This window comes from Chiloscyllium punctatum, chromosome 48, assembly GCF_047496795.1.
Source record: "Chiloscyllium punctatum isolate Juve2018m chromosome 48, sChiPun1.3, whole genome shotgun sequence".
Classification (NCBI taxonomy): Eukaryota; Metazoa; Chordata; class Chondrichthyes; order Orectolobiformes; family Hemiscylliidae; genus Chiloscyllium; species Chiloscyllium punctatum.
In genome coordinates, this window is record NC_092786.1 from 23035467 (window position 1) to 23050785 (window position 15319).

General features: G+C 41.6%; 1 protein-coding gene across 4 annotated transcripts in view; it reads right to left on the reverse strand.

The window, feature by feature from the left end:
- LOC140468793 (cell surface hyaluronidase CEMIP2-like) overlaps positions 1-15319 on the reverse strand; it is a 151982-nt gene that overhangs the window by 123088 nt on the left and 13575 nt on the right. For 2 of the 4 annotated variants that reach the window (XM_072564814.1, XM_072564815.1), the window contains exon 3: positions 7973-8461. In XM_072564814.1, coding sequence (XP_072420915.1) covers positions 7973-8461 — 489 coding nt within the window. The remainder of the gene's footprint in view (positions 1-7972; positions 8462-15319) is intronic. The other 2 variants (XM_072564817.1, XM_072564816.1) reach the window with 1 other exon arrangement.

Sequence of the window (15319 nt, forward strand, 5' to 3'; positions counted from 1 at the left end):
TGTGATGTCTCCGACTCTGGTGTCGTAGGTGCTGGGGCTTTCGTCAATGTTATACTCTGACGTCTCGCCCTTTTGTTCCTCGCTTGTCCAAACAGGGTTGCAAACCTCCCAGGGAGAACACACAGGTCACCCTGCTTCATAATGGCAATTAGTGGAAGAGCGATCTAAACTGGCACCAAAGACCCTGCTGTCCTTGAACTAGAATGTGGGACACAGAGTTCCCAATAGTGATTCAAGTATCAAGCCCACCACTAATTTCTTTCTTGCGATTCAGAGGTTGGCATTGATGACTTGTTTGAAAGAATGGAATGGTTTGCTAGGTCATTTCTAAAGGCTAACTATGTTAGTGCAGGATTGAAGTTACTGTTTGAATAACTTCCTCACAGCCGGGGATCTCCCATACCATGCAGGAAATCCTTGAGCTTTACCAGTGTGGATTGGCATCAGAAAAGGGAGTGGGGAGTCTCCTTTGGTCAATTCACTGAGCCCAGTGGAGGCACTCCCTATTAAGGGTCTTAAACCTGCTTTATCCTCTCCCCACCCCCCCTCCCCTGCCCCATGACAGCTCACAGGGTAGATAAACTTGGAGGATCACAACACTTTGTAAAATCCAGCCCTAATCTACTCTTCAAATACAGTATTTCAAACACAAGGAGGAATTTGGTTGCCTCACAAGCATTTTAAGCCCTGAAGATCCAAAGAAGACCATTAAAGCAATTATATATCACAGAATGGTGGAGCGATCAGGACAGACTCAGGGAATTGGGATTTTATTCACTGCAGAGAAGTAGACATTGAGCAATGAAGGGGACAGATAACATATTCAGACAACACGGATAGAGCAGAGTACAGAGCACAAGCAAAAAATGCGAAAAGCAGTGATATATCTGTGCTAGCATTTCTGTTTCTGATGTAAAGGATCCCATGGCATGATTTCAAGGAAGGGCATAAGTGTTTCTGCCTGGAGGTTCTGGACACAGTTATCCATCTACCAACATATTAAAAAAATTGATCTGCTCATCATATTCCTCAATAGAATTTTGCTGTGAACAGCACAAATTAGCTTTCTTCATTATAATAGCAATAACACTAAGTGTGTTCATTGGCTCAATGTGTTTTGTGACAGCCTGTGGTGACTAACAGTGCTAGGAAAATGTAAACTTTTCTGGATCTCTGGAACAGATTACTTAGTGATTCAGTGATGACTGTATCCAGGCAGAACACTGATTGAGGATGTTGAACAGGCGATAATGGACCAGTTTATCCTGAAGAAGGGCTTATGCCCGAAACGTCGCTTCTCCTTTTCTTTGATGCTGCCTGACCTGCTGCACTTTTCCAGCAACACATTTTTAAGCTCTGATCTCCAGCATCTGCAGTCCTCACTTTCTCCCAGTTTATCATAGCCAACTTTCTTATTTAAAGGGGATGGAACACAAATAGAACCCAAGTGGAAACAGCCTCTTGGCCCAACAAGTCCACACTGACCCTCTAAAGAGTATCCGCCAGACTCAGTCCCCTGCCCCTAGCACCTAGCCTACACATCCCTTAACAATATGGGCAGTTTAGCATGGCCAATTCACCTGACCTGCACATTTTGGGACTGTGGGAGCACAGAGAGAACCATACAGTCATAGAGATGTACAGCATGGAACAGACCCTTCGGTCCCCAACCCGTCCATGCCGACCAGATATCCCAACCCAATCTACTCCCACCTGCCAGCACCTGGCCCATATCCCTCCAAACCCTTCCTATTCATATACCCATCCAAATGCCCCTTAAATGTTGCAATTGTACCAGCCTCCACCACATCTTCTGGCAGCTCATTCCATACACATACCACCCTGTGTGAAAAAGTTGCCCCTTAGGTCTCTTTTATATCTTTCCCCTCTCACCCCAAACCTACGCCCTCTAGTTCTGGACTCCCCGACCCCACGGAAAAGACTTTGCCTATTTATCCTATCTATGCCCCTCATAATTTTGTAAACTTTTATAAGGTCACCCCTCAGCCTCCGACACTCCAGGGAAAACAGCCTCAGCCTGTTCAGCCTCTCCCTGTAGCTCAGATCCTCCAACCCTGGCAACATCCTTGTAAATCTTTTCTGAACCATTTCAAGTTTCACAACATCTTTCCGATAGGAAGGAGACCAGAAATGTATGCAATATTCCAACAGTGGCCTAACCAATGTCCAGTACAGCTGCAACACGACCTCCCAACTCCTGTACTCAGTACTCTGACCAATAAAGGAAAGCATACCAAATGCCTTGTTCACTATCCTATCTACCTGCAACTCCACTTTCAAGGAGCTATGAACCTGCACTGTTTGTTCAGCAACACTCCCTATGACCTTACCATGAAGTGTGCAAGTCCTGCCAAGATTTGCTTTCCCAAAATGCAACACCTCGTATTTATCTGAATTAAATTCCATCTGCCACTTCTCAGCTCATTGGCCCATCTGGTCCAGATCCTGTTGTAATCTGAGGTAACCCTCTTCGCTTTGGTGTCATCTGCAAACTTACTAACTGTACCTCTTATGCTCGCATCCAAATCATTTATGTAAATGACAAAAGTAGAGAGCCCAGCACCGATCCTTGTGGCACTCCACTGGTCACAGGCCTCCAGTCTGAAAAACAACCCTCCACCACCACCCTCTGTCTTCTACCTTTGAGCCAGTTCTGTATCCAAATGGCTAGTTCTCCCTGTATTCCATGAGATCTAACCTTGCTGAATCAGTCTCCCATGGGGAACCTTGTCGAACGCCTTACTGAAGTCCATATAGATCACATCTACTACTCTGCCCTCATCAATCCTCTTTGTTACCAGAGCACAGACAGAATCATACTTTGTTTGTAGAGAGCCATGATCAGACCTCACTTGAATACTGAGTTTAACAATGGGCACTACACCTCGGGAATGATTACTTGCCAAGGCAAATTTAAGATTCACTACAGCAAAATCAGTTTTTTAAAAAAAAGGGTGAAATTGTGTAGACTGGTTGCTTAATCTTGGTTTTTAATGCCAGTGAATGAATTAATTTAAAGTCATAAAATAATTTGATAGCTTCTCTATCCATACCCATGTTTCCTCTGGTGGGAGTGTAGAGTAAGGGGATATAATCAAAGCTAAAATGCAAGCTATTTTGGAGTGACATTTGGAAACAATTTTCTGTTCTTTTCAGACAAAACCTGAAACTTTATCTCAACATAAGGCAAGAGAGGTTGGGTAAATTGAAGTTTTCAGGATGGGATCAATAGATTTCTTTTGTCAGGAAAGGGTATCAAAGATACAGATCAACTGTAAGTTGGTAGAATTGAGGAAAGGTTTACAACAATCTACCTGTGGTGCAAAAGGCTTGAAAGATTGAACAGCCCCCCTCTTGTTCTAACGTTAGAGGCATTAGGCTCAATATAATATGCTGTCTGAGCTTCGGGGCATAATAGTTTCCAGCGCAGGTTCTAGTTTAGTCTAATGAAACACTTTGGTGCTGCCTTACTGATCCTTTCATTCCTCATGCTATAATGGCTGCTGTCACGGCTCAGTGGTTAGCTCTGCTGTCTCAGCACCAGGTTCGATTCCAGCCTTGGGTAACTATCTGTGTGTAGTTTGCACATTCTCCCCATTGCTGTGTGGGTTTCCTTCAGGTGCTCTGGTTTCCTCCCACCACCAAAAAAAATGTGCAGGTCAGGTGAATTGGCCATGCTGAAAAATGTGTTGCTGGAAAAGCGCAGCAGGTCAGGCAGCATCCAAGGAGCAGGAGAATCGATGTTTCGGGCATAAGCCATTCCTGAAGAAGGGCTTATGCCCAAAACGTCGATTCTCATGCTCCTCGGATGCTGCCTGACCTGCTGCGCTTTTCCAGCAACACATTTTTCAGCTCTGATCTCCAGCATCTGCTGTCCTCACTTTCTCTTAGGTGAATTGGCCATGCTAACCTGCCCATATTGTTCAGGGATGTGTAGGCTAGGTGCTAGGGGTAGGGAAATGAGTCTCATGGATACTCTTCCAAGGGTTGGTGTGGACTTGTTGGGCCAGGAGGCTGTATATGCTTGGATTCTATGATCTAAATGGTTTATCTAAAATGGTTTAGAAATCACGCTGGCTTAATTAAACTCTTACAGTAATGCTGGCAGAGAATGAACTCATTGCATCAGTGTTGGGAGCTTGTTTCTGCATGTTCAGTTCCCAGAAACAAAATCAAAAGAACTAACCAAAAATATAAAAGCTGAGGAGAATGTCTTCTAAGAAGTTACATTCACCACAGTCACAGCTGCATGATAGAACACATTATGTACAGTTTTTGCTGGAAGGGTTATTTCAGCCACAAGAAACAGCAGAGCAATGCAGAGAATCACTAAGTTACAACCCAGTTACTTACTGAGTAAATAAGATCCAGTGCAAAGTACTTTAGAAAAAGAGGAATTATTGAGTGAGAAAGACAAAAATAGCACATCCTTTTTGTTTTGGAGAGTTGCATAATTGGAGTGAGCAGTCTGTATTTATGAGCATTCATTATTAATTTGAATAGCACAGATGACCAACGTTGCTTTAACATGCAATGTAAATATGTAGTTAAACCCAAAGTAGAATGGACAGGTTTGACAGTGTGCATAACGAGACTCTCAACATGACTGTTGTGCAGCAGATTTAGCCTGCAATGTAACCTGTTATGTCCCAAAGCTCAGAGACCGAACTATATTGAGCGTAATGCTTCTAGTATTAGAACAAGAGGAAGCTATTCAGTTTTTCCACCCTGTTGCACCACAGGTAGATTGTTGTAAACCTTTCCTCAATTCTACCAACTTACAGTTGATCTGTATCTTTGATACCCTTTCCTGACAAACGAAATCTATTGATCCCATCCTGAAAACTTCAAATTAACAAATTGGTGAGATTTGTTAATGTTTATGTTCATTCCAGTAGATTAGATTACTTACAGTGTGGAAACAGGCCCTTTGGCCCAACAAGTCCACATCGACCCGCTGAAGCGCAACGCACCCATACCCCTACATTTACCCCTTACCTAACACTAGGGGCAATTTAGCATGGCCAATTCACCTGACCTGCACATCTTTGGACTGTGGGAGGAAACCGGAGCACCCGGAGGAAACCCACGCAGACACGGGGAGAACGTGCAAACTCCACACAGTCAGTCGCCTGAGGCGGGGAATTGAACCCGGGTCTCTGGCGCTGTGAGGCAGCAGTGCTAACCACTGTGCCACTGTGCCACCGAGTACTGTCTATTCACTCTGTTTATTACTAAATACAATCCTGTCAGGATCTTATGTGCCTCAATAAGATTGTCTCTCATCCTTCTAAACTTCAATGGATACAAGTCCAGTCTTTCATCACGAATGTATTAGGATATCTGAAATGTTTCTGTTACACAACAGAAAAATGTTCATTTTTGTAGCACCTTTTGCAAATGTATGACATTACGAGGCAGTTCATGGCCATTTCAATATTTCTGAAGTGTAGCTGTTGTTATAACATTGGACACGGAGCAGCTAATATGAACACAGATAGATCCCACAATGTTTTGCTAACATTGGTTGATAAATATTGGCCATGACACTGGGACAACTCTTTCTTCAAGTATTGTGGTCTAAACTGTGGGATGTTTTTAAATATGTTGCCATGTTATTTATCGTAAGTTTGGATTTCTGGGTTTTGAACTAGTAAACTAGGAGGTTTTCTGTGTGCCTGAACTTGATAACAAAATAAGTATTTCTGTAGCTATTGAGATTTGTTTTGAAACTATTTTTGATGCCCAGCTTTAGAATTTGTTTTTGTGTACACTGGCAGGATTTTAAAACCAAACAAATTTCTATTTAGAAAGTCAAGAGGGTTTGTTTTAAAGCTTGGAAAACACCCATAGCTCAGAGAGACAGAGTGCTTTTCTCAATTTCACGGAGTTTGGAATGGTCCTGAGAAATAGGATGGCTCTATAAACCCATTCTCCTGGAAAGGGTGCAGAGCGGATGAGTGTTGGGATAAAGCTTGACTAGGTAATTTAAAGCTGCCTACACTAATGTTTAGGTGTACAATAGTTACAGGTAAAAATTGAAGTAACAAGTAACATTAACCTACTGAGGTGTTAGATACAGGGACTCTGGTGTTAGGATTGTGAGTGGTGTTTAGGGTATTACACAAAAGCTGCTTTATTTCTTTTAAAAAATATAAAGGAATAATTTGGGGTTAATGGGTTTATGTGGTTTTAACCACATATGTTTCATATGTGGCTAAAAGTCTTTACATTTATAAGTAGTTTGGTCTATTTTATTTTATCGTCACATCTTTTGTATTAAACTTCCATTACATTATTAAAGCAAAATCTGTAGCATTGCATTTTTATGTTTCAGCGAGAAAACACTTAATACCAAAACAAATCAAAATATTTTCTACCAGGCCAGGTTCTTGTTGGCAACTAACCTATTGGAGGATAACACTAATTTAAATAATAATAGTAGTGCCATGGAAACATTTACAAACAAATGGAGCCATGATTTAACATCTCTCCTCCAAAAGTACAATCCTCTTTCAGAATCACAATCAAATGTTGCCCTCGGTTATTTGGTCAAGTCCCTGGAGGAGGTTTTTGCAGATACCACAAAGATAACTGCAGGAACAGTTGGTGTTGAGGAAGTAGGCGGCCGCGGAATGACTTGGACAGGTTAGGAGAGTGGGCAAAGTAGTGGCAGATGGAATATAATGTGGGAAAGTGTAAGCTTATGCACTTTGGTAGGAAGAATAGAGCTGTATACTATTTTCAAATGGGCAAGACCTTTGGAAATCTGAAGCACATGGGACTTAGGAGTCCCAGTTCAGCATTCTCTTAGGGTTAATTTGTAGGTTCAGTTGGCAGTTCGGAACACAAGTACAATGTTAGCAATCATTTCAAGAGGACTGGAATACAAGATGTACTGCTGAAGCTGTAGAAGGCTCTGGTCAGACTGCATTTGCAATATTGCCAGCTGGTTTGGGCCATGTACCCAAGGAAAGACGTACTAGCCTTGGAGGGGGGTTCAGAGGAGATGCACAGAAATTATTCCAGGGTTTGTCATATGAAGAAAGTTTGAGGACTCAGGCCCTGTATTCAATGGAATTTTTAAAAATGAGGGATGTTATTGAAACTTAGAATACTAAGAGGACTGGATGACATGGACAAGAAGAAAATGTTTTCTTGAGAAGAAACTAGGACCCATGGGCAAGGCCTCAGAGTGAAGGGGTGATCTTTTAAAACTGAGAGAAGGATAAATTTCTTCAGACAAGGGTGGGCAATCTGTGGAACTCATTGCTGCAGATGGCCGTGGAGGTCAAGTTATTGAGCGTATTTAAGGAAGAAATACTAATTCTTGATTGAGGAAATCAAGGGTTACATAGAAGGCAGGAGAATGGGGATGAGAAACATATCAGCCATGATCAAATGGTAGGCAGGCAGGAGACTGGAAGAACACAGCAAGACAGGCAGCATCAGGAGGTGGAGTAGTCGACATTTCGGGTGTAACCCTTCTTCAGGATGCTGCCCATCTTGTTGCGTTCTTCCAGCCTCATGCCTGTCTACTTTGGATTCGACAGAATGGAATGGCCCATGTTCACTTCAGTGGGTAGTTAAGAGCTGACCACATCGCTGTCTATAGACTATTGTTAGTTCAATCACATGGTAATAATTAATTTGAATTTGAATCATGAAAGAAGAGTGTTCAGTGACATTTTATTCCATTTGTTTGTTTCTCAATCAGTCAACCTTTTTATCATGTTGAAAACTGTTGAATGAGCAGATTAGCCTGCAAATCCAACAATTTTAGAGTTTGTTTCACTTTTACTTCTCTTTGGCAAGTGTCCTAGACTTTGAGATGATCCAAACTCAATGGCTTCCAATCAGAACACATTTATGGATGGATACCAATTTGCTCATGTATTTGGTATACTCAAATCTACACAGAATGAAAGCTATATTATAACTAAACACATACCATACTTATGGATTTTACCTGTAGTTCCAAAAACTCTCTGTTCCTTGTTAAGCATTAGTTTCTTCACAATGGAGAATGATTTTGCTTGGTGTACATCCAGCAACAAGTTCAATTGTTTCAGCCAGAGTAAGACTTCATAAAGTAACTGTGGTTTTATCTTAACCTTAATGAGATTGAGTGGGTTAATTTTGGTGAGCTGGTAAATCATCTTCTGATCGCAGGTTGGAAGCTGGAAGAAATCTCGGGATAAATTCTTCCCTGCAGCTTTTCTCAGTATATGATTGGTTACTTCAACAAGGGCATTGCAAGTCAGTCGTGTTTCTTTTGTTTTCTTCATGCTTTGGTAGATTGTCAGCAAGCTGCTCTCTGGCCCTTTTCGCAACCTTGTACTCTGCGCAGATCGTTTGTAAAGTGGGTAAGTGTCAGACGGGTTAGCCACCCCATCAGGGGCCATATTCAAAGGAGATGTTTGAATACTTTGGTGAAGGCCTGTGGACAAAAAACCAACAGTCAGAATTTAAAATAAAAATAAAAGAGATTGCAACACTGCTTCACTAATAAACATCCGTTTCCAATTGTAAAGAGCAAGAGCAAACTCTAATTTCATTTCTTCCCCTCTCTCTTTCCTTTAAGTTATTGTTGCATGTGACTATAATTCATTAAGTGTTTCATTAGTGACACAGGTGATTTGGAGGTTTTTTCAAAAACAAAAAGACATACTTGCGTTTATATTGCACGTTTTATGACTCCTTTGAATTTTCTTTAGGCAGGCAATATTTTGTGAACTGTAAGTCCTACAAAATATATATATATTTTTCAAAAATCACAATTTGATTTAGGCACTTGTTGAAAGAGTGTGTCTGGGTAACTGGAGAGATTATTTATTCTCTTCTTCAAAATATACTTTAGAATTTGTTTTATGTTCACTGGAAAGCAGGTTTAACATCTCATCTGAAAGATGGCATCTCCACTGTGCAGCACCACACTGGAGTCCATGCACTAACCTAGATTTGAAATCTTATAGCGGGTCTTGAACCAGCAACTTTCTTAAAGTCAAATCTGCTACCAATGAACCACAGTATTAAGCAAGATTACAGAGGTGCAGAATAAGAACATTCATTAGAAAGGAAGACATTGCTAGTAAAATTAGTATTGTTTTGGACAAATAGTTAGCTCATGTAAAGTAGAAAATCCATTACTGGAAGCTCTCCTATTTTTACGTCATCACCTGCAAATTGACTAATCTCTCCTTTGTTTCTTTGCTGCTGCAAAATTCTTTAATGTTTTATTGGAGGCTACTTTGAAGCTTTTTTTCCCCCTCAGATAATTTCTTAGCTTTACTTAATAGGAGGATACAATCCTAAAAGTTCCTAAGGAAGGTAGTTAGGAATGAAATAAAGGAGGACACACTGCCCAAAACATAGCAAAAATCTGAGTGTCTTCCCCCACCTCCCCTGCTACCACAGCAGACAATGGATACTGTGGGATTGCTGAAGCTCTTCATATTGTGATCAACTGAGGTGTGTTAGCTACCAAAAAAAATGTGGAGCAAAAGCGAATACATAGGACTGAGATACATATCAGATATTATTCATGGCAGAACAGGTTTAAGGGCCTTAATGGCTGACTCCTGTTCTCTACATTTCTTGACACTTGATAGGCTCTCATTTTCTTTTTAAGTTTGTCTTTCATTACTATATTTTTTTTCTTAGAGGCAGTTGCTATGAAAATTTTAATTGCTTTCTAAACTCTTTATTTGCCCTTGGCAACACTTTAAAATTACGAGCAATGTCCTCCTTTCTGATGAATATACTTATCCTGAACCGCTGTAATCGCATTAAAAACACGGTGCTACAGCTGTGTGCCAATTTCTCCATCCACCTCCCTCTGATAGCTCCTAAATTTAATGAAAACAACATTTCAAGAATTCTTTCATCTACTCCCTCTCTGTCCAAGTTGATAAAGAACCCTGTATTGAAGTTGCAATGCTCATTCAAATACCTTGACAGGAGCTGGGATGGTTCTGACCATGTTTTGCATTGTGCAACATTGTCATATCTCCCTATTTTTTTCCTCTGACTGAATAAGTTGGCATCTAATTAACAGCCAGTACTTACTCCCACCCACACACGGCTCGCTGCAAGCCTGAATCGCAACTATTCATTTGCTAGGTCGCAGGGGTGTTGAAGTCTACTGGTGATGCTGAGGGAGGTATGCAGTCCATAATCTCCAGAATAATCCTGTAATTGGCACCCCCTCCAATAACACAGAGCCCTGAATAATGATGTAGCGATATGAAATTTACAAATCCCAATACAATACCTGGAGAATGTTAGTTCATAAAATAAATATAGACTAAAAAAAAAACTTTTATTGCCAATCCCTACTTGCCCTGCAGAAGGTGGTGGTGAGTTTCTTGAACATCATTCCTGATGAAGGGCTTTTACCCGAAACATCGATTTTCCTGCTCCTCGGATGCTGCCTGACCTGCCGTACTTTTCCAACACCACTCTGATCTAAATTCTGGTTTCCAGCATCTGCAGTCCTCACTTTTGCCTATGTAGTAGGTACGCCTACAATGCTGTTGGGAGGGAACTCCAGGATTCAGAACTAGCTGCACTGAAAGGACAGTGACATATTTCATAGTCAGGATGGCATGGGACTTCGATGGGAATTTGCAAGCAGTGGTGTTAACATACATCTCCTGCTCCTGTGCTTCTCTATGGTAGAGGTTACAGATGTGTAACTTGCTAGGAACTATTACAGAGTCAGGGTTATACAGCATAGAAACAGACCCTTTGGTCCAACGTGTCCATGGTGATGAAAAACCTAAATTAATCTAGTCCCATTTACCAGCACTTGGCCCATATTCCTCTCAACCATTCCAATTCATGTACCCATCCAGATGCCTTTTTAATGTTGTAACTGTACCAGCTCATTCCAAGCACTCAACACAGTGAAAGAAAAAGGCTGCACCTTAGGTCCCTTTTAAATCTTTCCCCTATGTCCCCTTGTTTCGGATTCCCATATGCTGGGGAAAAGTTTTTGACTATTCATCCTATCTATGTCCCTCATGATTTTATAAACCTCTACCCTTTAGCATCTGATGCTCCAGAGAAAGCAGCCCCAACCTATTCAGCCTCACCCTGTAGCTCAAACCCTCCAATCCTGACAACATCTGAGTAAATCTTTTCTGAACCTTTTCAAGTTTCTTCCCTATAGCAGGGAGGCCAAAATTGAATACAGTCGTCCAAAAGCAGCCAACAAATGTCCTGTACAGTCGCAACATGACATATACTCAATGCACTGATCAATAAAGGCAAGTGTACCAAATGCCTTCTTCATTATCCTATCTACCTGCAACTCAATTTCCAAGGAGCTATGAACCTGTACTCCAAGGTTTCTGTTTCGCAACACTACCATTACCACAACCTTACCATTAAGCGTATAAGTCCTGCCCTGATTTGCCTTACCAAAATGCAGCACCTCACATTTACCTAAATTAAACTCCATCTGCCACTGCTTGGACCATCCACCCATCTGATCAAAGTCCTGTCATACTTGAGGTAAGCTTACTCACTGTCCACTACCCTATCAGTTTTGGTGTCATCTGTAAATTTACTAACTATACCTCCAATGTTCACATCCAGATGGTTTATATAAAATGACTGTTATATTGTATATAAATAATAAAAGGTATTTCAGTTGAGAATATATGGTAGAATTAAGAAACACTGAATATGCCATTTATTAATTAAGTAAACTGAATTTCTAGCTCCCAAAATGGACATTTATAATATGAAAAGTAAAAATTGTATAAACCTTTCAAATAAACAGACAGGGAAATTTGCCACAGAGAGAAATGTGAAATTTTGTTAAGATGACTGGCCTGGGAATTTCCTCAACTACTTTATTTTCAGGGTTCTTGTTGTGGCAGATCATAGCAGAGCAGGAGCTGCTCCCAAGGAAGTTCTGTCCCATTACCAATTCATCTAACTCCAGAGGGATAGCTCTGCTTACGAGCCATGCATATCTGGATACTGGTGGGCAAAGAAACCCTTTCCTCACTCCAAATAAATGCAGGAGATGGTGCAAAGAGAAAATAACACTGAAGTATAAAACACACAACTGATCTGAAACACAAATGACAATGGAATTGAAGATAAAAATAATTGTTATATACAAATACATGCAAATGACTGTTGTTCCAAAGCTGCTGATGTAACTCAGTCACTCCAGACTCATACAGCTGCACAAAATGGACTGAACTAAAATCCAGCTGTTAACCCCAGGCCATTTATCCCCTTGATCGCATTTCATGTGAAAATGAATATTTTACTTCAAGAGGTCACACAAATAAAATGTTTAGCTGTCTGCAGATGAGAGGATTTTATTTTCTCATAAAATATTTAGAATCTTAGAATCTCTACAGTGTAGAAGCAGGCCATTCAGCCCATTGAGTCCACACCAACTCTCCCATACCCACTCCCTATCCCAGTAATCCTGCATTTCTCATAGCTAGTCCACCTAGCCTGCTCATCCCTAGACACTGGGAAATTTAAGCATCACCACTTTCAGGAATTATTGCCATTCATCCTATCACATATCTACTATCAGTTTGAAAGCTCTTGCACCATTTAATTCTTTTCTTCTAAGTTTTTACATAACTCCCTTTTGAAAGTTATTATTGAAATCTGCTTTAATCATTCTTTCAGGTTATGGATTCCTGATCACACACCAATTATCTATGTAAAGATAATTCCAAAAACAGTTTCCCACTCTTACCTGCCAATATCCTTATATACGTGTCTACGGGTTACCACCACCCCACCAGGGGAAACTGGTTATGGTCACCTATCTTATTAAAACCTGAGACTCAGTGGGTTCTGAGTCCACAAACCAGTAAAAGGTGCTACATAGAACATTACAGTACAGGCCCTTCGGCCTTCGATGTTGCACTGACCTGTGAAACCAACCTGAAACCCATCCTGATTCCTGAAGAAGGGCTTCTGCCCGAAACGTCGATTCTCCTGTTCCTTGGATGCTGCCTGACCTGCTGCGCTTTTCCAGCAACACATTTTTCAGCTCTGAAGCCCATCTAACATACACTATTCCATTATCATCCATATGTTTATCCAATGACCATTTAAATGTCCTTTAAGTTGGCGAGTCTTCGACCGTTGTTGGCAGGGCATTTCACACCCTTACTACTCTGAGTAAAGAACTCATCTCTGAAGTCTGTCCTATATCTATCAATTTAAAGCTATGTCTCCTCGTGCTAGCCATCATCTGAGGCAAAAGGCTCTCACTGTCCATCCTATCTAATCCTCTGATCATCTCGTAGGTCTCTTATGTCACCTCTCAATCTTCTTCCCTTAGCAAAAACAGTCACAAGTCCTTCAGCCTTTTATCATCAGACCTCCCCTCCATACTAGGCAACATCCTGGTAAATATCCTCTGAACCCTTTTCAATGCTTCCACATCCTTAGTATAATGCAGCGATTCTAATTATACGCAATACTCTAAGTGCAGCCGCACCAGAGTTTTGTACAGCTGCAGCATGACCTCTTGGCTCAGAAACTCAATCCCTCCACCAATAAAAGCTAACACACCATCCCGACTTCTTAACAATCCTATCAACCTAGATGGCAACTTTCAGGGATCTATGTACATGGACACAGATCTCTCTGCTCATCTACACTACCAAGAATCTTATCATTAGCCCAGCACTCTGTATTCCTGTTACTCCTTCCAAAGTGAATCACCTCACACTTTTCCACATTAAACACCAAATTGAAAGAGGACTATATAGACTGAACGATACCCTAATGTTAATCTTATCTGTAGGCAGGCAAACACATTAGTCCCACGCCACAACCATACAAACAAAAACTGAAAGAACTGCAGATGCCGGAAATCAAACATAAAAAACAGAAATGGTTGGAAAAACTCAGCAGGTCTGGAGAGAAATCAGAGTTAACATTTCTGGTCCAATAATGTTTCTTCAGAACTGATGGTAGCTAGGAAAAGGTTGATAATTACACAGAAAATATGGTTTGGGGAGGGGGGGGGGGGGGAAAGCGGGGAGAATAAACAATAGGCAGACATAGAGCTGAATGAGACAGAAACAGAAACAGATGGACAGGCAAGAGTTTAAAAAGTCTATTTGGGGTAATAGTTGCTAATGGGAGTAATTAGTAGCTGATAATGGGTTGTGTGTGGTAGCAGCCCATGTGATGACAAGGAGAAAGTGAGGACTACAGATGCTGGAGATCAGAGCTGAAAACGTGTTGCTAGAAAAGCGCAGCACGTCAGGCAGCATCCAAGGAGCAGGAGAATCGACGTTTCGGACATGAGCCCTTCATCCTGCTCCTTGGATGCTGCCTGACCTGCGCTTTTCTAGCAACACATTTTCAGCATGTGATGACAAGGCCTGGTATGTGGTGTTGGGGTAAGGGCATGGCCTCAAGCCTTATAATTGTTGAACTCGATATTAAAAACCTGAAGGTTGCAGAGTTCCTCAGCAGTAAATGAAATGCTGTTCTTCCAGTTGTGCTGAGCTGCACTGGACTGTTGCAGAAAGCCTGATACAGAGATGTTGGTCATGGAATAGGATGGTGTGTTGAAGTGGCAGGCAACTAGAAGCTCAAGGTCATTTTTGCAGACAAACGGTCACCCAGCCTGCGCTTCATTTTCCCCAATGTACAGGAGACCTCACTGTGAGCAGCAAATGCACTAGACTAGATTGAATGAAGTGCAGATAAATCACTGCTTCATCTGGAAGGTGTGTTCGAGGCCTTAGTTAGGAGGGAGGAAGCAAATGAATAGATGTTACATCTTCCCCAGTTACTTAGAAAGACGCTCTGGGAGAGGGTGGGGGGTGATGTTGAGATTGAAGGAAGAGTGGTCCAGCGTGTCCCAGAGGAAACAGTCCCAGTGGAAGGATCACAAGGGAGGGGAGAGGAATGTATCTATGGTGGCGATATGCCACTGGATGTGGAAGCTGGTGAAACAGTAGGTGAGGACAAGGGGGACCATTTCACTCCTGTGGTAGGAGAGGGAAGAGGATGGGAGGACTGAAGTATGGGAAATGGGTTGGACTCAGCCGAGGGCCCTGTCAACAATGGTGCTAGGGATTCTTTAGTGGAGGAAGAAGGTGGACATTTCAGAGGCTCATCTGTCAAAGTTGGCATCATCAGAAGAGATGGAGGAACTGGAATGGAATGGAATCTTTAGAGGAAGGAGGGTGTCAGGCTGTTTGGTTGAGGTTACTGTGGGAGGAGTCAGAGTTTGTAGTGGATGTCAGCGGCCAGCCTATCCCCAGAAATGGAAATAGATGTCAAAAAA